Source organism: Carcharodon carcharias, chromosome 5 (assembly GCF_017639515.1).
Source record: "Carcharodon carcharias isolate sCarCar2 chromosome 5, sCarCar2.pri, whole genome shotgun sequence".
Lineage (NCBI taxonomy): Eukaryota > Metazoa > Chordata > Chondrichthyes > Lamniformes > Lamnidae > Carcharodon > Carcharodon carcharias.
In genome coordinates, this window is record NC_054471.1 from 82,688,016 (window position 1) to 82,713,757 (window position 25,742).

The 25,742-nt window shown below is 43.1% G+C and overlaps 1 protein-coding gene across 1 annotated transcript in view; it reads left to right on the forward strand.

Moving 5' to 3' along the window:
- The window catches only part of adgrb3 (adhesion G protein-coupled receptor B3), a 1,012,398-nt gene that overhangs the window by 651,288 nt on the left and 335,368 nt on the right, over window positions 1–25,742 (forward strand). The window contains exons 13-14 of the mRNA XM_041188763.1: window positions 20,916–21,062; window positions 21,504–21,579. Of these exons, the coding sequence (XP_041044697.1) occupies window positions 20,916–21,062; window positions 21,504–21,579 (223 nt within the window). The remainder of the gene's footprint in view (window positions 1–20,915; window positions 21,063–21,503; window positions 21,580–25,742) is intronic.

Genomic DNA, 25,742 nt, shown 5'->3' on the forward strand with positions numbered 1-25,742 from the left:
TCACCTAATTTGGGAGACAGTTCACCAAGTCATTTGCAAATAATGGACCAGTTTAGAAATCTAGAACAAAAGCAGAATTACCTGGAAAAACTCAGCAGGTCTGGCAGCATCAGCGGAGAAGAAAAGAGTTGACGTTTCGAGTCCTCATGACCCTACCACAGAACTGAGCAAATATAAGGAGAGGGGTGAAATATAAGTTGGTTTAAGGTGGGGGGGGGAGAAGTTGTGGGGGGGGTGGGTGGGGGTGGTGTTGTTGTGGGGATAGGCAAGCAGTGATAGGAGCAGATAATCAAAAGATGTCACAGACAAAAGAACAAAAGAACACATAGGTGTTGAAGTTGGTGATATTATCTAAACGAGTGTGCTAATTAAGAATGGATGGTAGGGCACTCAAGGTATAGCTCTAGTGGGGGTGGGGTGGAAAGACTAGCAGAGCATAAAAGATTTAAAAATAATGTAAATAGGTGGGAAAAGAAAAATCTATATAAATTATTGGAAAAGACAAAAGGAAGGGGGAAAAAACAGAAAGGGGGTGGGGATGGAGGAGGGAGTTCAAGATCTAAAGTTTTTGAATTCAATATTCAGTCCGGAAGGCTGTAAAGTGCCTAGTCAGAAGATGAGGTGCTATTCCTCCAGTTTGCATTGGGCTTCACTGGAACAATGCAGCAAGCCAAGGACAGACATGTGGGCAAGAGAACAGGGTGGAGTGTTAAAATGGCAAGCGACAGGGAGGTTTGGGTCATTCTTGCAGACAAACCGCTGGTGTTCTGCAAAGCGGTCGCCCAGTTTACGTTTGGTCTCTCCAATGTAGAGGAGACCACATTGGGAGCAACGAATGCAGTAGACCAAGTTGGGGGAAATGCAAGCGAAATGCTGCTTCACTTAAAGCAGTGTTTGGGCCCTTGGACGGTGAGGAGAGAGGAAGTGAAGGGGCAGGTGTTGCATCTTTTGTGTGGGCATGGGGAGGTGCCATAGATGGGGGTTGAGGAGTAGGGGGTGATGGAGGAGTGGACCAGGGTGTCCCAGAGGGAATGATCCCGATGGAATGCCGCTTGGTGGGGGGGGGTGGTGAAGGGAAGATTTGTTTGGTGGTGGCATCATGCTGGAGTTGGCGGAAATGGCGGAGGATGATCCTTTGAATGCGGAGGCTGGTGGGGTGATAAGTGAAGACAAGGGGGACCCTATCATGTTCTGGGAGGGAGGAGAAGGCGTGAGGGCGGATGCGCGGGAGATGGGCCGGACACGGTTGAGGGCCCTGTCAATGACCGTGGGTGGAATACCTCGGTTAAGGAAGAAGGAGGACATGTCAGAGGAACTGTTTTTGAAGGTAGCATCATCAGAACAGATGCGACGGAGGCGAAGGAACTGAGAGAATGGGATGGAGTCCCTACAGGAAGCGGGGTGTGAGGAGCTGTAGTCGAGGTAGCTGTGGGAGTCGGTAGGCTTGTAATGGATATTGGTGGACAGTATGTCACCAGAGATTGAGACAGAGAGGTCAAAGAAGGGAAGGGAAGTGTCAGAGATGGACCATGTGAAAATGATGGAGGGGTGGAGATTGGAAGCAAAATTAATAAATTTTTCCAAGTCCCGATGAGAGCATGAAGCATGAAGTAATCATCGATGTACCGGAGAAAGAGTTGTGGAAGGGGGCCGGAGTCGGACTGGAACAAGGAATGTTTCACATACCCCATAAAGAGACAGGCATAGCTGGGGCCCATGCGGGTACCCATAGCCACACCTTTTATTTGGAGGAAGTGAGAGGAGTTAAAGGAGAAATTGTTCAGTGTGAGATTTCACCCCTCTCCTTATATTCGCGCAGTTCTGTGGAAGGGTCATGAGGACTCAAAACATCAACTCTTTTCTTCTCCGCCGATGCTGCCAGACCTGCTGAGTTTTTCCAGGTAATTCTGTTTTTGTTTTGGATTTCCAGCATCCGCAGTTCTTTGTTTTTATCTTAGAAATCTGGAAACCAGCAGAGTAAATTAAGCTTAGCTGAGCAGAAACAGAAGTAATTGTTCAATGTATCTTTGTAAATTAATTGAATATGGCTGCAGTCATTACAATTGCAAACTTCCATGGTTTCTACCACAATTCCTTTCCCTCACAGCTTTTGACGAATTTATACACTGATAGAATTTTCCAAAAGAAAAATTTACTTAACAAGTACACAGTAACGAGGGTGATGCCAACAGACAAAGGATTTTGTGATTTAAAACAGCAGGTAGGTCATACAACAGTGTGATACAATGGATAACTGTGACACAATCTGCTTAACCAACACCAACACAAAGCAGATCCTTCAGATTAAATCAGTTGGTTGGAATTTCAGGACATGGTTATATCATGTTCTGTCGAAGGGTCATGAGGACTCGAAACGTCAACATTTTTCTTCTCCGCCGATGCTGCCAGACCTGCTGAGTTTTTCCAGGTAATTCTGTTTTTGTTTTGGATTTCCAGCATCCACAGTTTTTTGTTTTTATCTCATGGTTATATCATGCTTGAAGAACTTGCATTTGTGTTTGGTGTGCTAACTAGACAGACTTCCTGTTTGCATGACAGATGGCAGCGAAGGTTATTGGGGGTGAGTACCCTCAGGACTTCTAATGGAAAAATAAAATGCTGCCAATGTTGGAAACCTGAAATAAAAAAACAGAAAATTCTGGAAATATTCAGCAGATCAGGCAGCATCTGTGGAGAGAGAAACAGAATTAATGCCCAGGATTTTCCCCTCGACGATTTGGGGGCAGGGCCTGCTCACCGAAGGGAAAGTGATGAGGGATGACATTGGGAGGAACCCGGTCCATTTAAATCTTCAGGAAGGCAGGCGGACAGTGATATCTGCTGTCTGCCCGCTGATCTGTCAATGGGCAATTAAGGCCATTGACACACTAATTAACCTTGTTAAAGACCTTGCCCGTCCAAGCTTAAGGTTGACGGGCAGGCCAGGAGCCCCAGCGGGCTTCTGATTATTCATGAAACTTCATCCACTGGCGGGATGAGGTTCATGTTCATTTTTTAAAAATGTAATAAGCTTTATGTGTTTCTTATTAACATGTCCCATCTCTTGTGACGTTGTCATTAGAGGGAGACATGTTAATAATTTTAATATTTCTCTATTTTTTGACTTTTCTTACCTGTCAGTAAACTCCCTGAGACAGCACTTTGCCTCAGGGATCAGTGCGCCCTTTCGTATGCATACGTGAAAGAGCACACTTTAACAGATGGAGAATTCCTTCACCCCCTTAATTGGCCCGCCCACTCAAAATGGCAGCTGGCGCCATTTCAGCGGTGGAGTTCGACCGCCCGCCCGCCACCGAGCCAGTGGGGCCCGCCCGCCCACCAAGGGCAAAATTCTGCCCAATGTATCAGGTCTGTGACCTGTCATCAGGACAGATAAAATCAAATTCTCTCCATGTATTTCATACAATAATAATTTGCTCAGATTGTTATATAACTTGTGTAGGTAAGGGGCTTGGCATGGTAGACACTGACAGGTCATTTCTCTTGGCCTGAGAACCTAGAACATGGGAACACCGTCTCAAGGTAAGGGATGAGCATTTTGGACTGAGAGGAGGAGAAATTTCTTCACTCAAATGGTTGTGAACTTTTGGAATCTTCTAACCAAGGGGATTGCAGATGCTCCCTCAGTGAGTATATGCAAGGCTGGGTGAGACAGAATTTTTGATCTTTAAGGGAATCAAGGGACAAGGGGAGCGGACAGGAAAGTGGAGTTGAGGCAAAAGATCAGCCAATATTAAATTGAATGGCAGAACTGTATGGACTATTCGATCTCCTATTTCATGACCAGGATTTTATGGCTCCTCCCGCCCAACGGAATATTACAGTCCCGTTGAACTGATTGGAGATTTAAATAGCTCACCGCATCCGCTGGGGTGGGGGAGACACACCGCGGCGGAACGGTAAAATCTTGGCCCATATCTTTAATGTCTGTCTTTTAAAAATATCTTCTGACCACACCTATCCTAAGTGATGCTTATTGAATAATATTGCTTCAGTTCTGGAGCAGGTTATGTTGGCTGCATTCACTTGGGCACTATAGATTATTTGGTCATTTATCTCATCTCTGTTTGTGGGACCTTGCTGTGCGAATGAAGCCTCTGCCCCCAACATGACCGAAAGGAAATTGCTGGAGACGAGAATGTTCTGATGAAATGTTCAGCCCTTCTGTCTGAAGAGTGTGTCAGAAAGGCTGTGAATTTTTGTTTTTCTCATTTGCTGGTTAGACTGACACATACTGGACAAACACCATTTATATTATACACTTGGATTTTTGACAGGGTTCCACATATCAAGAATCTGTGCAGTAGGAGGTAAATATAGTGTGGGTTTAAAAAGTTGACTTGTTATTATTTATGGAAATCTGTCTTATACACTGGAAGATACACCAATATAAAATGACAGAACCATTACTCTGTGTAATTCAGAATCGTGATGTTAAGGCACAATTTTATGAATCCTAATATATTGATTTAAGCCTAGAGGGGTAATTTCTGTGTCTTCTTGATGATGACCGGGGATTAACTGTTCTAAGGCATCATGGAGGTCAATTTGAGATTAATTGTTCGAAAGCACAGCTTGAAATCAATTAGAGGTCAGACAAAATGACAGGTTTTCTTTGATGAATTTTCAATTATCAATAATTGTGACCCAGGAATGCTCATGTCTGAGAGCTGGAGTGTGACTTATGCCCCAGACAGATATACAGATACAGGTCAGTATCTTTGGAAAACAGATATCATAACAGTTCCCAAGTTTGTTAAAAAATTGGGTTATGATGAGAAAGAATGAAAAGGATTTCAGCATTTTGCACATCTGGACCAATAACTACAATTTAATCTTAAGAGCTGTGAAATAGATGATGTGGGAGTCAGGAATCAGAGGAGGGAGCATGTGTCAGATGGAACTGTGGTACAATGTATGACCAGGAAAGTGAAAGGCGAGGATGAATCTATGGCACCGTTTGCATAGCGCTGAGGAGAAAAGATAACTATCATACTAGGTTTCATCTTCAGAGTTACAGAGCACAAATTGAAGGCAGTTGTCAGGTTAAAACAAAAACAGAATTACCTCGAAAAACTCAGCAGGTCTGGCAGCATCGGCGGAGCAGAAAAGAGTTGACGTTTCGAGTCCTCATGACCCTTCAACAGAACTGAGTGAATCTTAGGAAAGGGGTGAAATATAAGCTTTTAAGGTGGGGGGGGTGGCGGCGGTGGTGTTGGGTGGGGGGAGAGAAGTAGAGGGGGGTGGTGTGGTTGTAGGGACAAGCAAGCAGTGATAGGAGCAGATAATCAAAAGATGTCACAGACAAAAGAACAAAAGAACAGAGGTGTTGAAGGTGGTGATATTATCTAAATGATTGTGCTAATTAAGAATGGATGGTAGGGCACTCAAGGTACAGCTCTAGTGGGGGTGCGGTGGAAAGGCTAGCAAAGCATAAAAGATTTTAAAAAATGGAAATAAGTGGGAAAAGAAAAATCTATATAAATTATCGGAAAAAACAAAAGGAAGGGTGAGAAACAGAAAGGGGATGGGGATGGAGGATCCCTACAGAATGCCGCGAGGGGCGGGGGGGTGGGGTGAAGGGAAGATATGTTTGCCCGATCGTGTCAGCTTGCTCCTGCCCCACAGAACTCATTTCTCGTTATTTTGACTCCCTTCTCTCACCCCTTGTCTAGTCCCTTCCCACCTACATCCGTGATTCCTCTGACACCTTACGTCACATCAACAATTTCCAGTTCCCTGGCCCCAACCGCTTCCTCTTCACCATGGATGTCCAATCCCTCTACACATCCATCCCCCACCAGGATGGTCTGAGGGCCCTTAGCTTCTTCCTCGAACAGAGGCCCAAACAATCCCCATCCACCACTACTCTCCTCCGTCTGGCTGAACTTGTTCTCACACTGAACAATTTCTCCTTCAACTCCTCTCACTTCCTCCAAATAAAAGGTGTGGCTATGGGTACCCGCATGGGCCCCAGCTATGCCTGTCTCTTTATGGGGTATATGGAACATTCCTTGTTCCAGTCCTACTCCAGCCCCCTTCCACAACTCTTTCTCCGGTACATCGATGATTACTTCGGTGCTGCTTCATGCTCTCATCGGGACTTGGAAAAATTTATTAACTTTGCTTCCAATCTCCACCCCTCCGTCATTTTCACATGGTCCATCTCTGACACTTCCATTCCCTTCCTTGACCTTTCTGTCTCAATCTCTGGTGATAGACTGTCCACCAATATCCATTACAAGCCTACCAACTCTCACAGCTACCTCGACTACAGGTCCTCACACCCCGCTTCCTGTAAGGACTCCATTCCATTCTCTCAGTTCCTTCGCCTCCGTCGCATCTGTTCCGATGATGCTACCTTCAAAAACAGTTCCTCTGACATGTCCTCCTTCTTCCTTAACCGAGATTTTCCACCCACGGTCGTTCACAGTGCCCTCAACCGTGTCCGGCCCATCTCCCACGCATCTGCCCTCACGCCTTCTCCTCCCTCTCAGAAACATGATAGGGTCCCCCTTGTCCTCACTTATCACCCCACCAGCCTCCGCATTCAAAGGATCATCCTCTGCCATTTCCGCCAACTCCAGCATGATGCCACCACCAAACGTATCTTCCCTTCAACCCCCGGCGGCATTCCATAGGCATCGTTCCCTCCAGGACACCCTGGTTCACTCCTCCATCACCCCCTACTCCTCAACCCCCATCTATGGCACCTCCCCATGCCCACGCAAAAGATGCAACACCTGCCCCTTCACTTCCTCTCTCCTCACCGTCTAAGGGCCCAAACACTCCTTTCAAGTGAAGCAGCATTTCACTTGCATTTCCCCCAACTTAGTCTACTGCATTCGTTGCTCCCAATGCAGTCTCCTCTACATTGGAGAGACCAAACGTAAACTGGGCGACCGCTTTGCAGAACACCTGCGGTTTGTCTGCAAGAATGACCCAAACCTCCCTGTCGCTTGCCATTTTAACACTCCACCCTGCTCTCTTGCCCAGATGTCTATCCTTGGCTTGCTGCATTGTTCCAGTGAAGCCCAATGCAAACTGGAGGAACAGCACCTCATCTTCCGACTAGGCACTTTACAGTCTTCCGGACTGAATATTGAATTCAACAACTTTAGATCTTGAACTCCCTCCTCCATCTCCACCCCCTTTCTGTTTCTCACCCTTCCTTTTTTTTCCAATAATTTATATAGATTTTTCTTTTCCCACCTATTTCCATTATTTTTAAATCTTTTATGCCCTGCTAGTCTTTCCAACCCACCCCCACTAGAGTTGTACCTTGAGTGCCCTACCATCCATTCTTAATTAGCACATTCGTTTAGATAATATCACCACCATCAACGCCTCTGTGTTCTTTTGTTCCTTTGTCTGTGACATCTTTTGATTATCTGCTCCTATCACTGCTTGCTTGTCCCTACAAACACACCACGCATCCAACCCCCCCTCCCCCGCCCCCACCCTAAACCAGCTTATATTTCACCCCTTTCCTAAGATTCACTCAGTTCTGTTGAAGGGTCATGAGGACGCGAAACGTCAACTCTTTTCTTCTCCGCCGATGCTGCCAGACCTGCTGAGTTTTTCCAGGTAATTCTGTTTCTGTTTTGGATTTCCAGCATCCGCAGTTTTTTGTTTTTAGTAGTTGTAAGGGTGTTGTATTGAGGTCAGACCCCACCTTGAGTACTGTGTGTGGTTCTCGTCACGTAGGCATACAAAGGATGTTACTGCACTTGATAGTTCCAAGATTCAGGGGTTTAATATAGAGGAAAAGGTTGAGGAAATTTGGTCTTATTCTTGGCAGCTTGCAAGTGATCTAATTAAAATTGTTGGCTCCAGTGAAAGATTTAAGTATCAGAAGGTATAGGAGAAGCATGTTCAGTAAAGTAATTGGGTTAGTCATTCCCTTTCCATTCTGACAGGGGCTGCATTAATCATGTGCATCCAGGAACTTTCCATGCATAGCAGTAAAACTTATTGATTGTGATAGATAATTGGCAACGTGTCGAATTGTGATGACGATACAAATAAAACAAGTAATCATGATTCATAACGTAGATATAGGCAATCATTAAAATAGCAATAAAGTATAAAATACATAAATATAAAGTATATAATAAGAGTTTTCACATTAATGATCATTCCAGTATATAAATAATTACAATATGTTGCAAAATGCAGGTCACCTTCATTTATGATACAGAAATGAAAGATCTTTTGCACTCTACATTTTCTATTCAAGTATCTTATATTGTCAGGCTGAGTTCATTAAATTCTCAGCATATTATTAATGAGTTTTATAAAGTAGGAGATTGGGCTGCCTCGCTGTCTATTCGTTCTATATCTTATTTGTGGGATGGTTTATCTTCTTAATTCCATTGCACATTTACTTTTGTGTGGTTGTGCAAGAGATAGTGGCACAAAGGGTACATTAAGAGAGGCCTGATTTAACAGCAGTTGTAAACTTCTAACTGCCTCTGTCAAGTCATTGAGGATGGATTGATCAGACAAAAGACCTGAACCATCAATTGGGACTGTCAAATCTCTCCTTTCCTGTCCCTGGAGTGTGATGCTGTGGCTCGAGGGACACCTATTTACTCTGCAAACACTGGTCAATTAATTGATTGGCAATATCTGATAAATTAGCTGGAGCAGTGCTGGTGCAATTTAAGACCCAGTTCCTCAGAGCAATTTGCAGTCTAACTCACCCTCCCCATCTTTTGCTTCCCTTTCGTTTCTTCTGTCTCCCCCAGAGCTATTGACCAATTCGGATAGTTTCGCTTTACTGACACATCTGAGTTCATGAGTGAATCTCCAGCCACTCATGGTGTTGTTATAGTGTGGCCTTGTTGCCTATTTGTAGTAGAGTTGATCTGCAGACAACTTTCTAAGTGGAAACATTAGGTTTATTTACAATACAGCCAGCAGCAACTACATGTATGTATTCAACTCCATCTTTACACCGACTGTGAAGGTAGACAGCGCTGCTAACACATTGGTCTACACAGATCATGTGATCTCACATCACAGGACTATTCTTAACAAAACCATAATTACTACATTCCTCCCCCTTTAACTTTGCTATACATTTTGTATTTACAAGTACATTTATCTTGTGACATTATAATATTTACACAGGTCATGATATTTACAAGTTCAGCCTGTCAGGTGGTTTCCTGATTCATGTGGAATGTCACAGCTCCACAACTTCCGATTCTTTTTCAGGAACCACATTCTCTGGAACTGCATGATCATCAGGTACCTCAGTGGGCAATTGCAGCTCACTGCCTTCTGCTCTGATAGAGGCATCAGGCATGTTAGTTCTTGTTGAGCATCTTCAACAGGAAACGTTGGTTCAGCAATGGTACAGGTGACCATATCTTGTTGTGGTATCTTTCTTTTTTTTTAACTGGCCCACATTCTTACTGGTGATCCGGCCTTCCACTTCCACGTGGTATTATAATGATCCAGTCAATTAACTTACTTTACCCAGTAACCACTTCGGTCCCCCACTGAAATTCTTTGCATATACTGCTTCTCCAACAGTAAATTGTCTCCCACGACTATGCAAGTCATGCATAGCTTTTTGGTTTCCTTGATGCTTCTCCACCTTCCACTCCAAATTTGGAAATATTAGGCTCAGTCTTGTCCTAAGACAGCGTCTTATCAACAATTCTGCAGGTGTTGCTCCTCTCATCATGTGGGGGGGTTGTTCTGTAGTGAAAAAGAAAATGTGCAAGCTTGGGCTCCGACAAATCACCTGATAACCTCTTAAATTTGTCTACAGCATCTAAAATTCTTTCCAGAGAAAGCCTTGGAAGTAACTTGTACCTCTTAGATTTTATCTTCAGCATGAGCATCATCATCCAGCAAACCAATGTGAGGGACTGGAATAATATCAAAGTAGGCACAGTTTAATAATTTGTTTATTGCCTCCTTCGAGTGTTTATAGGTGCTACCAGCCACCATTTTATTGTCTTTCCGGAAACTTCTTCTTTGTCTTCGTTCTACCACAGAGTTTAGTCTTGTCCTTCATTTTGACTTCACTGTCGACCAGACTTCTCTCAGGTGAAATCTCATCTTGTCTTAGTTCAGCAACTGAGTCTCCCGAAACTTCACTATCTGCTCACCTCTTGGAAAGCTCTCCGATTTTTGTTTTCAAGCCTCTTTGGCTTCATTTAGTTGATTCTTCAGCTCTTCTGTCTCTTTTTTTGTATTTGTTGGCTGCCTCCTGAACATTGATGTGTCTTCTCTGCCCACTGGTTCTTCAGTTTGTTCACAGAGGTGCTGAATTCTTTCTGTTTCTCTTCGTACTTTTCCAAAGGCACAAACTTTGACTTGAGGGAATCATGTCGAGTGTGAAGGTTTTTCAACAGATTTTCCTTTTCCTTGCAAAGGTTACTCACTTCATCTTGAACTCGGTCATTCAGCAGGGTCTCCTTGAGTTTCTTTTGCTGTTCTTCCATGTTTTTGTTTGAAATAGACTGCATTTCTTCAAATTGTCAAGCCTTATATATTCCTTTTTCATTCTGTCACAGTCCTTGGACTCTCAAGGCTCTTTCTGCCATATATTGTCTTGTTCCTTTTTCAAGATATGAACTCTTTCAGCTTCCTTTTGAAATCTCACTGGCTAATTAAAGTTGATTTCCCTTGATCAGTTTCGCCCGAGAAGACTTGGTCCTCTGCCTCTCAATACCATCACAGGTAGTTGTGCCAATTGGTTTCTATAAATGTACAAGTGCTCTGCTGATACCTTTTACTTGGATTCCTTCGCATGTGTATGTTTTCAACTTGGCAAATTTTTGTTCCAATTTAATAGATGTTCACCATTATTTAAATATCTGAAAGTGTGTTCTCCAATTACAATAATGGAAGCTCCCCTGTCTAATTCCATTTTTACTGGTTTGCCATTCGCTTGTACTGCAACAAATATTGATTCTGTCTTCACAACTTTCATGTTAAATAATGAATAAGGCCGGGATTTTCCAGCCCCATCGCGGCCAGGATCCACCACAGGCGAGGCCAGAAGTCCATTGACCTGCGGCGGAACCGGAAGATCCCAGTGGCAGGCGGCTGCGGAAAATCCCACCCCAAATGTCAGAATTTGTTGTTTCAAGCCCTTCTACACTGTAGATTTCATTGGGCTTCTTCTGTCGCTTGCAAGCCTGTTTAAATCTCCCTTTGCACTGTCTCATTATATTTCCACTTCTGGGACAGAAGTAACATTCTATTTTTTTAAATTGCCAATTGCTAAAAGACAGTTTATTGCCACATCGACTACAGTTGTTCTCCGATTTAGCTACTAAATTATTTCTTCTTATTTTATGGTTAGTGGAGGCTCTTTCCCGCTTAGTGGTCGAGTTTTGCTTTTTCGCGCCACTTTCGGCTGACTGTTCCCACTCGATCTGGAGTACAGCACCATTTTGCACCCCTTGTATTGCTTGTGAATCTCTTGCAGCACTTTCCATGGTCAGTGCTATTTCTAATGCCTTCTTAAACTCAAGATTCACTTCAGCCAACAATCTTCCCTGAATAGAGTCTTCTTTCACACTACACACTAAACTCTCTCTGAGCATGCCGTTCAGAGTCTCACCGAGCTTGCAATGTTCTGTTCGTTGCTTCAACTTTGCCATTTGCTAGCAATTGTCTCACCTGGGGGTCTACGGAGGCGAATTGAATGGAAATTTTTCATCGTGACTGAAGGGTTGGGTCGAAAGGTCCACCAATTCTCTGAAATTATTTGAATCTGGGGCACTGGGTGCTGTCAAACTTCAAATCAAACTGTAGGTTTTGCTCCCACAAGTACTCGAGAGGATCATTCGCCTCTTCACTTCCCCTGTGATTTTTTTCACTTGAAAGAACGCGAGGCATTCTATATACTGAGACCAATCGTCTGTGGTTGGGCTCAAAGGGATCGATTCTACCAAATTTTGGCATTTTGGGTGAGTATATCTTCTGTTATTTTAAACGGACGTTAATACTCACAATCACTGGGTGAGATACAGTACCGATTCCGATATATCTTGATTTATCCTTGTCGCCAGTTTGTTGTAGTGTGGCCTTGTCTGTTTGTAAAAGTTGATCCGCAGACAACTTTCTAAGTGGAAAAATTAGGGTCAGAATATTGCCATTGGTATGCAGGAGCGAGCCCAATACGCCGTAAAATGACATGCAAAGACATTGGGCGTGTGTCCCGACCTCACTGTGCGTCATTTCGGCCTCCAGTGCGCGCCTGCTAAACTGTCAATGGCCCATTAAAGCCATTAAAAAAGTAAGTAAAGTTGTTAATGGTGCTGCCCATTGGGAGACAGGCGAAGAGCCCAAGTGGCCTTCACGTTTTTCAGGAAACGTCATCCACGGGCGGGATGAGATTTCCTGAAGGTTTTATAAAATAAATAAATAAATTTTACTTACTTCGCAAACATGTCCCAGCTCATGTAACACTGTCACATGAGGGGACATGTTTAAATAATTTTTACTTTATTTATTAAAAAGTTTTATTATGTAATTAATCTCCCTGAGGCAGCTCTTTCACGCTGAGCGCTACCAGCTGCATGTTACACTGGGCAGTTCCCGCCCAGCGCGCCAGCCATAGGAAATATTCTCCCTTAGGTTTATTTACAAAAGAGCCAGCAGCAGCTACACGTGTGTATTCAGCTCCATCTCTACACTGACTGTGGAGGTAGCCTGCGATGCTAACACATTGGTTTACACAGATCATGTGATCTTACATCACAGGACTATCGTTAAAGGTACAGTCTAACATTTAACAAAACCATAATTATGATGGTATTACTTCACCTAAATTGTGAGCAATGGCCTTTGTTTAAGTTACATTGGGATTTGTCTGAGGCTCATCAAAATTTTAAGTACTTACCTTTGTATAACACCTTAGCCCTGATTTTAACCTGTGGAGATGGAGTGGGGTGAGGCCGAAGTGGGCAGCAAACCATCCCAACTCCAGCTGCGTGAGGCCCAGGAGGTTTTACCTCGGGAGCCTCATCAGCATGGCCCTGTCTGATTTGTGCCCTAAGCCAGTGGAAAACATCAACTGGTCCAGCCGCATAAGGGAGTAGAATATATGGGCAGGCATAGGCCACTGCTGGGGATGAAGGGGCGATCTCCACCATTCAGGTAAGTAGCTTAGAGAGGGTTCGGAATGGCCCAGTGATTGGGAATGGACCGAAGCCTGAGGAAGAGCATGCCTAAACTTTCCTTGTAGGACTTGGTAGGGCACTTGTGCTCCTTCCAGCTGATGAGGAAATTGAAAAAAACTTACCTTTTCTGGCCCTGACTCTTCGTCCTTCCTGCTTAGCTGGCCAGGTCGGAAAGCCATACTGGTTTCCCCACAGAGGCCTCTGGTTAAAATACCAGTTGGACTACACTGGCATCATCAGAACCCTGTATATATGAATAGATCACATTGGTTTCTGCTGAGTTTCTTTCCCTCCTGCACAGAAGAGAATAATAAAATTGAAACCTATGGGATCCTGGTAGGTAAGTCCCTTAGGCAATTTTAACTCTCGGGCGGACATGGTTACAATCATCACTCAAGGGTTAAGTTAGGAGAAGGGATTGTGTAAACTAGGCTTCTACTCTCTGTAGACAGTTAAGGTGTGATGTGATTAAGGGTTTTTAGGGTTTTGAAAGTGTTTGATAGAGTAGATAGAGAGAAACTTTTCCCCTTGGTGAAGGAGTCGAGGACAAGGAGATTTAGCCTTCAAATCAGAGCCATGACATTCAGGGGAGAAGTTAGGAAACACTTTGACATGGTAGAAGTGTGGAACTCTCTCCCACAAGAAACAGTAACACCAGCACAATGAATTAATTTTAAATCTGACATCAATACATTAATGCTATAGGTCAAGAGTATAACAAAATATGGAGACAAGGCAGTTGAATGGATTTCAGAAACAGGTCAACCATGATCTTATTGAATGGAAGAACAGGCTTGGGGAACTGAATTACCTCCTCCTATCCCTATGGTCCTATATTTTTCTGCCAAAAACCGTTGATCACTTTCGCAATCAGCAACTTGAAAGCATTGCTCTATTTAACACATAGTCATTCCTTTGGCAAAAATAAAAGCAAAAAACTGCAAATGCTGGAAATCCAAAACAAAAATAAAAATAAAAATACCTGGAAAAACTCAGCAGGTCTGGCAGCATTTGTGGAGAGAAACACAGTTAACGTTTCGAGTCCGTATGACTCTTTAACAGAAATAAGTAAAAATAGAAGAGAGGTGAAATATAAGCTGGTTTAAGGGTGGGGGGGACAAGTAGAGCTGGATGGAGGGCCAGTGATAGGTGGAGATAGCTAAAAGATGTCAGACAAAAGGACAAAGAGGTGTTGAAGGTGGTGATATTATCTAAGGAATGTGCTAATTAATGGTAGAAGGCAGGACAAGCAAGGTACAGATTACCCTAGTGGGGGTGGGGTGAAGGAAACGAAATAGGCTAAAAGGTAGAGATAAAACAATGGATGGAAATAAATTTAAAAAGTAATGGAAATAGGTGGGAAAAGAAAGGCCCATATAAATTATTGGAAAAAAAAGAGGGGGGGATCGGAAAGGGGTGGGGTTGGAGGAGAGAGTTCATGATCTAAAATTATTGAACTCAATATTCAGTCCGGAAGGCTGTAAAGTGCCTAGTCGGAAGATGAGGTACTGTTCCTCCAGTTTGCATTAGGGTTGGATGGGCAGGTCCTTTAATTTTTTAATGATCCTGTCAATAACATCAATTGGCCATTGACAGGTCGGCAGGCCCGCAGCTGATTTTGCTGCAGGCCCACTTTCCTAAAGATTTAAATGGGTCCACCTGACGTAATCCCACGTCATTTTGCGCATTGGCGAGTGGGCCCCACCCCCTGCTCGCCGACGGCAAAATTCAGCCCACAATTTCAGGTCAAGGACCTTCCATCAGAATCTCATGAGATGTGTCCCCTGTGCGCTCCACACCCTGTTATGAGAGACTGATCATGGAGTCACCCCTGATCTGTCTATATGTAACGGTGCTGAAGATCAACCATAGGTTACACCCCCTCATTATACAGTAGCACATGCTCTGGATCACTATGAACAATTGCATGTTGATGTTCACAAATCAGTATCTGAAGGATGTTCTTTCAATTTTGGTGATGTTACCTTCATCTAAAAAATCCCATAAAATATAATCCAAAACCACATCTGAAAATATATCTAACAGGATTCAGATCTCATTGGAACATGTTTGTCAACACTGCAGTATATACGGGCAGAGCCAATCATTTACATGAAAACAGAAAGTGTTGGAAAACGTCAGTGGGTCTGGCAGTATCTGTAGAGAGTGAAAGAGAGTTTCAAGTTTAATATGACTTCTTCAGAACAATCCTTGATACGTGTCTTCTCATTTCTCGATTATTGACTTTCAATATTATTAAGCTAGACACAGCTCAGGACCCAGTCAGAGTAAGCATCACAAGCTCATATCAGCTATGGAATTAATGCAGTCTTTATTTGAAAGATCTGTTTATACAGATTTATTGAATCAACCTTCTTTATCCTGAACCACAGTCAGTTCTGCACCTGATACATTCAGGCACCATTCATGTTTCATTCACAGATGGGGCTTCAGGCTTGGATTCACAAAATGCTTAGGAATGAGGAAAGCCAATAAGCCCATTTTAATTCAAACATCCAGAACTATCCTATACTTCCACATTGCTCCATCTGGTTGTTTGCTACAAGTATTCTGGCTTTTCTCCACCAGTCTGCCCCAGGATCCATTCCTTTCTGCATTTCTGGGGCATTAAGCTTCCAATATCAACCCCGAAATTGCCTTTACTAGCTTGAACCTGCAATCTCTTTGCCCTACTCCAATAGTTTAATTTTAAATAGTATTCTAGAGTTTGCATGCCACTTTATTGTGTGTATTTCTATAATATCACCTCTCAGGCTGAAAGAACCCATTCTTTCCAGTCTTTCCTCGTGACTCCGATGTTTGGGATCAGTTTGGTTGCCTTACCCATGACCTCCATTAATGGGTCTGCTTCTTCATGACATTAGCTTTGCAACTCGACTAATTCTGTTTCAGTGTCAAAAGGCCAGGAATTGGTTGACATCACGCCCATGTAACAGACTTAAGAAAGGCACTAAAGCATTGTTTCCCAAACTACTTTTCAATTTTAACAGTTGAAAAGTAATGTGACCCAGATGCTAACAAAAGCAAAAAGCTAACAAAAGCAGCACAGTAACATTCAATATATAATTATTGAGGTTTGCATATTATAGATCAACATATAATACATCATATAAATATGAAAATCTGTTTTAAAGTGCTTCGTAAAAGCTTATTATTTTATGTACTCACCAGTCCATTATTTCATCTAAGCTGTTACAGTTCATGGCCAGGAGGCAGTGGAAGTACAGGTTAAGTGTGTTGAGGTGGCTGACGTTGAAACTCAGGTTGTTCTGCAGCACCAGGCTAAAGGAGCTGGGCTCACAGGTCACAGCTCAGCAATGGAGACATTTCTACCAGGTTTATGGTCAGTGGCAGTCTTTATGAAGGAAGGGGAGTGTTTCTCAATAGATATAGAACATAAGGTCCACAATTAATGGCCATTGAGGTTTCAGCCGAGTTCTTCAGATTCCCCAGTGACAGAATGACCCGGACCCCATGGCCCGGAGAGAGAGATTGCAAAACAAGCAGGACCAGTCACCTCCTGGGCGCGGTGCTGGTGCGGGGCATAGTAGCGGAGGAAGAAGAACTGACAGCCCCATTCGCTACTTCTGCGATGCCGCTTATTCAGAAGAGCTATTCATGCTAGATGTGCAGTCCCTTCCATATTGGTAGAGGCAGCAAAGGACGTGACCTAAGCCTATGCCTCAAAAATGTATTTGATCCAGCTGGTTTCAGGAAAACATGGTTTCCATGTGCTCTTGAAGGCTCTACCACTGGAGGCTCCACCAAAAGGCTAAGTCTGTTAAAAGAACTATTTATCCAAATGTGAAGTTGGGAAGAACAGGATGCCAAGGGCAGTTAATGGCTCCTGCTGGCCCCATTTCAGATCAACTCTGCCTCTCACCATCACCCCTCACCATCTCGATCACTCCTTCCCCACCACCTTCTGATGCCCATGCCCCCTCCCAGGACCTACCTGAGGGAGCCCTAAATTCAGTGCCAATTCACCGCCAAGCTGCTAGCATGTACCTACTGCTCACCACTCTCATGTAAGTGAGCTCAAAGGCCCATTATTAGGTGTAGCTCAAGCCTAACTTTTCAGGTTCAGTGATCGTGGCCCACACACAGTTCATGCCAGCAAGCTGGCAGAACCAACTTTTAGGCCAAAATCTCTCCATTGGCCTGCTACCAGTTTCACTAATTTCATAGAATCAAAGAATGGTTATAGCACAGAAGGAGGCCATTCAGCCCATCATGCCTGTGCCAACTCCCTGTAGGACCAATTCACCTAGTGCTACTGCACCGCCTTTTTCTGGCAGTCCTGTTCATTCTTCCTTATCAGATAATGATCCAAATCCTTTGAATGCTTTGATTGAACCTGCCTCCACCACACTCTCAGGCAGTGCCTTCCTTGTCCTAACTACCCGCTGCATGACAAAGTTTCTCCTCATGCCTCCATTGCTTCTTTTGCCAATGACCTTAAATCAGCATCCTCTGACTCCTAATCCTTCCACCAATGGAAACAGTTTTTCCCTAACTACCCTGTCCAGACACCTCATGATTTTGAATACCTCTATCAAATTTCCCCTTCTCTTCTCTAAGGAGAACAACCCCAACTTTTCCATTCTATCTTCATTGCTGTAGTTCCTCATCCCTGGAATCATTCTTGTGAATCTTTTCTGCACCCTTTCTAATGTGCTTCTAAGACTCGTGTTTTAAAGCTGAATAAAGATAATTATAAGGTTATGAAGGCAGAGCAAGCTAAAGTGAACTGTGAAACTCGGTTAAAAGGCAGGGCAGTAGAGATGCAGTGACAGACTTTTAAGGAGATATTTAAAGACTCTCAGCAAAGATTTATCTCAGTGAGAAAGAAAGACTCTTTGAGAAGGATCCATCATTTGTGGCTAAATAAGAAAGTTAAGGATAATATCAAATTGAAAGAAACACTGTACAAATCTACAAAGATTAATGGTAGCCCAGAAGCTTGGTTAGATTTTAAGAACCAACAAAGAATGACTAAAAAAAACACAGAGGGAGAAAGAAGAGCATGAGATAAAGCTAGCTAGTAATATAAAAACAGATAGTAAGAATTTCTTCACTTGGCTCATTCCTGGAATGAGGGGCTTACCTTATGAAGAAAGGTTGAATAGGCTGGACCTATACTGACTGGAATTTGGAAGAATGAAAGGTCATCTTATTGAAACATATAAGATCCGGAGGGGACTTGATAGGGTGGATACTGGGAGGATATTTCCGCTTGTGGGGGAGACTAGAGCCAGGGGACACCGTTTCAGAATAAAGGATCGCCCTTTTAAGATGGAGATGAGAAGAATTTTTTTCTGTCAGGTTTGATAGTCTGTGGAATTCTCTTCCCCAAAAAACAGCAGAGGCTGGGTCATTGAATATATTCAAGGCTGAGTTAGATAGATTTTTCACAGACGAGAGTCAAAGGTTACGGGGGCCAGACAGGAAAGTGGTGTTGATACCACAATCAAATCAGCTATGATTTTATCAATGGCGGAACAGGCTCAAAATGCTGAATGCCCTACTCCTGCTCCTAAGTTCTATGTTCCAATGTTCCTCTAATATATCCAAGTTTGTGTCGTCCACAAATTTTGAAATTGTGTCCTGTACACCAAGTCCTTGATCATTTATATATATGAGGAAGAGCAGGGTTCCTAACACTAACCATAAACCTTTCTCCAGTCTGAAAGACAACCGTTCAGCACTACAGTCTGTTTCCTACCATTCAGTCAATTCCATATCCATGTTACTACTGTCCCTTTTCTTCCATGAGCTATAACTTTACTCACAAGCCTTGTGTGGCACTTTATTAAGTGCCTTTTGAAATTCCATGTACACCGCATCAACAGCATTACCCTCATCAACTTTTTCTGTTACGTCATCAAAAAACTCCAGCAAGTTAGTTAAACATGATTTGCCCTTAACAAATCCTTAGTTAACCTGCATTTGCCCAGGTGACTATTAATTTTGCCACAAATTATCCTTTATAAAAGCTTCCCCTCCACACATGTTAAGCTGACTATCCTGTAGTTACTGCACTTATCCTTACACCCTTTTATGAACAAGAATTTGAAATTCTCCAGTCCTCTCATACCACCCTGAGTGTAAGGGAGATTGGAAAGTTATGGCTGCAGTTTCCACTCTCACTTCCCTCAGTATCCTTGGATCTCATCAGGTCCCAGTGCTTTATCAACTTTAAGTATAGCCAACCTATGCAATATTTCATCCTTATCAACTTTAAACCTATCGAGTGTCTGAACTATCTCCTCTTTCACCATGACGTGGGCAGCATCTTCTTCCTTGGAAAAGACAGATGCAAAATAATCATTTAGTACTTCAGCAATGACCCCTGCCTCCGTGCATAAATCCCCTTTTTGGTTCCTAAATGGCCCCATTCTTCCTTTTACCACCCTTTTACTAATTTATTGCTGCAGCATTTCTTATCTGACCAGGTGCTGGACATTACATTTGCTAGTCAGGTGCATATTCTCAAGGGTTTTCCCTGCTCCTGACCCAGTTACAAAGACTCTTCTGACTGATTAATTCTTTGGTAAAAAGCAGAGCTTTGGATTCTCAGTTTAGCTGATGCTCTAAGCTCAAACATTATAACTGAGTCTTTGTGTTTCTTGTGAAACCCGCTCATGCTGTGGAAATCCTAGTCGTACAGGGTTTAACATCAATGAATCAACAATTACAATGCATAAATTCTCAGGGTCCAATATGCTCTTTCCACTAAAGGTTTCTATAATGCCTATTTATTTTTGTTGCAAAAGAGCTGCAAATGAAATTGTGGACATTTGCAGATTTGAACTGAATAAGATGTTATTAATGGGTGAGGAATCACAGGGAAATTTCAAGATTTGATTCACAGCGGAATTTCACCCTCTTTATATAGAGTTCCAGCAGATTAAGTAGTATTGGACACAAGAAAGAACACAGAAAGAAAACCTAAGACTGAGAAGGGTAGAAATTGGTGTGTCAACTACCTTAAATTTGTGTCCTCTCATACAGACCCTTCTGAAACTGGAAACAGTTACTCCTTATCTCCTACACACAGATAAAGGCAAAGTACTGTGGATGCTGGAAATCCAAAACAAAAACAAAAAATGCTGGAAAAACTCAGCAGGTATTCCTTATCTCCTCCTGCTTAAGGTACCATCCCCTAAGAGGGTATTGGCAACCATGGACTTCCAGTGGATTGGTCCATAATCATGCTTGGCAAAGTACTATAGTGGTTGCTGTCTGCAGTCTAGCTGACCAGGAAACTCTCCCACTCTTACCACCTGCCATATTGGAAGGATTTACATGCTGGTCGTCAACCTGATTGGCCATATTACAACCATGCCTTCCATGGTCATCAAGTCCTGAAATGACACTTGAACCCAGAGCTCCTGGCTCAGAGGTAGGGATGACACCACTGCACCACAAGACCTCCTCTCCTATCATCCCTATCAAAATCCTTAGGACCTCGCAGGTGAAGGCAGGGCCGCCAATTCACTAACAGTTACTCACATCATTATGACAACCCATCATCCTGCCTAGTTGACCAATGACAATGTAAGTAATTATTTGATAATGATCAGGTAAATATTCAAAAAGCCTGAAAAGAATATGTCGAGACTGAGCGATTACGGTCAGCCAATTTGGCTCAAAATTTTGTCTGTGAGCTCGATTATAATTTGCCGCGAATCAAATCTATTTGTGGTTTCTTATTAGTGGCCAGCATTCACAAGCTGCCTGCAGCATCTGTTCTGACCGATATCAACTTCCCTATGAAAGGAAGAAAGGGAATGGTCGACTGGGCACGGAACTCCGAAGACAAAATTATTATTCCAAAAAACATATTCATACCCGCGTCACCAGGTGAAATATTTATGGTTGCTTTGCATGTTCTCATAAGGAGTAGCACACCTAATAAGGAAAGGCGATCTTTGTTTAGTCAAATATTTTGAGGGGGGAGGTGAATTTCCACCAGCATTCTCTCAATTGTATATGGTGTTTGTGTTATTTTTGCAGCATTTCTGCCGCCCATATTCTAAGAAAAGTACAGCAGATTGGCAGAAATTCACCCCCTCTCTGATATGAAATAGTATGTAATGATCCCAGTGAACTTTAAAAATATATTCCAAAGGGAGATGGATAACTGCTCAAATGGGAAACATTTGCAAGACTTTGGGATAAAAAGCAGGGAATGGGACTAATTAGATAGTTCTTTCAAAGAGTCAGCACAGGCTTGATGGGCCGAATGGCCTCCTTCTGTGTTGTATGATTTGTATAATTTGTATAATTTGTTTTTCTTTTCAGAATTGGACGATTCTGCTGTTTTTGTACTTGGCACGATATTCTACAAAAATTTGGGACTTATTTTACCCTCCCCAAGGTAAGACTGGGACTGTACCCATTTACCAGCTTATTTTCCCAAGCTTCCATCTTGTTGGCTTTCTTCATGGCTTGAAAACCTGCCAAAAACTTTTCTCGCACCTGAAAAGAAAAAGGACGGCCTTAAAACACTTTTTAAATGCCTCCTGCTGTAATCCTCTCACTGCGATATTTAGAAAGCGACCTTAAAACTGAGACATTAAACCATGGCGCAACTCGAATGGAGAGCTGAGAGTTCTTCTAGTGTCACTTTTTAACATGCCTCAAGAAACGAAAAGGATTCATTCACTTTGGGGGTGCTTGTGGGATCTTGCTGTGCATATTTTAGCTGACTGTTTGCTGACATCACAAATTGACGATAATTCAAAAAGCTAATTTGTGCAAAGCGCTTTCAAGCATTTCTCAGAGATTTTGAGTGCTGTATAAATCCTTTTACACGGTGACCTATTTAATTTGTAGCTTGTAGCTGCCGTGTATCTGAGAATTTTTATTTTACAGTACTTTCCTTTCATTGTTGGTCCTTGACTAGTCATTCATTCATTCATAACAGAACCATCTCTGTAAAACACTGGAATGAGCTGCAGAAAATACTGCAGTAACAAGCAACTGTACATAGCCTGAAGCCTGTGTATGAGAGTTAGATTGCCCTCAAATAAAAATACAGAAATGCTGTAGCATGTATCCATTCTTGGCTTAATGCAGCCTAATGCAAATTACTCTTACCAACTGTGGGACATTTCCTCCTAAATAATAATTACAGAACCTTCCACATAAGTATATTTTAGCTAGATTCTCTTTTTATTCGATACTTTATAAGTTGACACTCTAATTATTTATTATGTTATGGTAGGGGCTATAATTAGAATAATTTACATTGGTAAGAACTCTAAACCCTTATTAATTCACAGAATGTTGGTATCGCTGGCATGACCAGCATTTACTACCCATTCTTAATTATCCTTGAGGAGGTGGTGGTGAGCCACCTTGTTAAACCTCTGCAGTCCATGTGGTGTAGGTACATTAATGCTAATATCCTGCTTTGCAGCTGAGTTCAAATGTCAGGATTTGTTTTTTTTTCTCATAAATAGGATGAAAGTCCATGACTCAATATGTACATAAGATTTATAAGTCTTAAATTTATATAAATAAACATAAGTATACATAAATATACATATAAATATACATCCCTCCATCATAAGGTCAGAAATGGGGATGATCGCTGATGATTGTACAATGTTCAGTACCATTCGCAACTCCTTGGGCAGAATTTTTCCGTGGGTGAGTTGGGGGCGGGGCCATCTCGCCGACCCCGAAAATGACTCGGGATGACGTTGGGGGGAGCCCCCGACGTCATCCCACCCCATTTAAATATTCAGGAAGTCAGGGGGACTGTGTGATCAGCTGTCCACCCGCCGACCTGTCAATGGCCAATTGAAGCCATTGATAGGGTAGTTAAATCAATTAAAGACCCTGACCCTCCAACCTTAAGGTCGGTGGGCAGGCCAGGAGCCCCAGTGGGCTTCTGAAAGAACATGAAACCTCATCCACAGGTGGGATGAGGTTTCATGTCAGTTTTAAAAAACTTTAATAAAGTTTCTGTGATATTTATTAACATGTCCCATCTCGTGTGACATTGTCACATGAGGGGGACATGTTAATTTTTTTTAACTTTTCTACTTTTAAACTTTGAAAAATTTTCAGCGATCTCCCTGAGGCAGCACTTAGTCTCAGGGAGATGTGCGCTCTTTCGCATTCTGGCAATTGGGGAATCCCCCCCTTCCCGCCCGCACAGGAAGTGCGTAGCGCTTCCCGTCAGGCGGCCTGCTGGGCAGGCCTTAATTGGCCCACCCACTCAAAATGATGACGGGGCCTGTTTTGGTGGCGGCAATCGGCTGCCTGCCCGTCGCTGAGTCAGTGGTGCCCACCCGCCCATCAAGGACAAAATTCTGCCCCTCAGATACTGAAGCAGTCCGTATTCATATGTAGCAAGACCTGGACACCATTCAGCCTTGGGATGATAAGGGACAAGTAACATTCTCGCTAAATTATTAATGACTATCCCTTGCTAGCAAGGGTGATTGTCTTCCATGAGTTCAAAGATGGCTGAGGAGGCCGATTCAGGATCTACAGACTTTATGGCACATAGGGCATTTGTTGTCATGTAGGATGTCTGTCGTGCATTGTCAGTGTAAGTCACGGCACGTTCTTCTCACTGCTTTCACTTTGCCTCTCCATTTTGTCGTCATTGGATCTCAAAATTCTGGGATCCTTCCCACAGATTCTGCTGCCACCTGGTTCAATCCAGAGCGATGGTCTCCCAGGAGTTGATGTCAATGTTGCATTTTTTCATGTTGGCTTTTAGTACATCCTTGAAGTGCTTCTTCTGTCCTCCTCTGGTGATCTGCTATGACTGAGCTGGGAGAAGACAACCTGCTTTAGGAGCTTGGTATCTGACATTGAACCATATGTCCAACCCAGCGAAGCTGATGGTGGCTGATCATAGCCTCAATGCTTGTGGTGTTTGCTTGTGAGAGGACACTGATGTTGGTGTGCCTGTCCTCCCACTTAATGTGTAAGATCTTCTATAGGCAGCGTTGGTGGTATGTACCTTGTCCATATTTCAGCTCCGTAGGTAAGGAAGGGATCACAGCCGCATGTTAGACCATGAGCTTGCTTTCAGTTTTGGGGATGTTGCAATCTTCAAACACTCGCTTCCTCAGGAAGGCTGCACCAGCAGATTTCGGGTGATGCTGAATTTCTTCGTCAATGTGAAAGATACCTTCCAAGGTACTGGAAGGGTTCTATATTTTCCAGGCACTCATCATGAATCCTAATCAATGATGATGGGCCATGTACATTTGGAGCTTGCTTGCTGATGGAGGACTTTGGTTTTATGAATGTTCCGGAGAATTGTCAACATATTTACAGAAGCTTATGAGAATTACACTCAACATTCATACCACACAGATGCCAATGACCATCTCGAACAAGAGGGTATCTAACCATCTCCCTTGACATTCAGTAGTATTACCCTCACTGAATCCCCACTATCAACATCCTGGGGGTTACCATTGACCAGAAACTGAATTGGACTAGCCATATAAATATTGTGACTCCAAGAGCAGGTCAGAGGCTAGGAATTCTTCAAACAGTAACTCACTTCCTGGCTCCCCAAAGCCTGTCCACCATCTACAAGGCACAAGTCAGGAGTGCCATGGAATACTCTCCACTTGCCTAGCTGATTGTGGCTCCAACAACATTCAAGAAGCTCAGCATCATCCAGGACAAAGCACCCCGTTTGACCAGCATCCTATCCACCACCCTAATCAATCAATCCCTCCACCACCGACACACAGTGGCAGCAGTGTGTGCTATCTACAAGATGCATTCTTAATCTTGCTCTACTTGTCAGAGATGCATCTGCCATGACAGTCACTATTGATATGAGTGACACCACGCAGTCTTTGTGAACACGCAATCCTGTCTTCACCTTGAGGACGCCCTTCATTGTGTTGTGTGACACTACCATTGTTCTAAATGCGATGAAATCAGAACAGATCTAGCAGCACAAAACTGGGCATCTATGAGGGGCTGCAGGTCATCAGTAACAGAAGAATTGTATTCCACCATCATCTGTAACCACATACAGCAGCACATCCCTCACTCTATCATTACCATCAAGCCAAGGGATCAAACCCGGTTCAGTGAGGAGTTCAGAACAGCATGCTCGTGGAATACCTAAAAATGAGACGCCAACCTGGTGAAACTACAGCACGTGACTATTTGCATACTAAACAATGGGAGCAACATTGTAAAGACAGAACCAAGTGATCCACAACCAATGGATCAGATCTAAGCTCTGCAGTCCTGCCACATCCAGTCATGAAAGGTGGTGAGCATTTAAACAACTAACAAATACCCCCACCCTCAATGATGGGGGATTAAGAATGCTTTTCCCTCTTGGTAGTTCTCTCATTACCAACCACAGGCTCACTCAGGTTGTTATGTCTTTAGGACCTAGCCAGCTCAGTCAATGGTGGGTGCTATCGAGCCACTCTTGGTGATAGTCATTGAAGTCCCACAACACAAAGTACATTCTGTGCCCTTGCTACTGTCAATGCTTCTTCAAAGTGATACTCAATTTGGAGGAGTAATGATTCATCA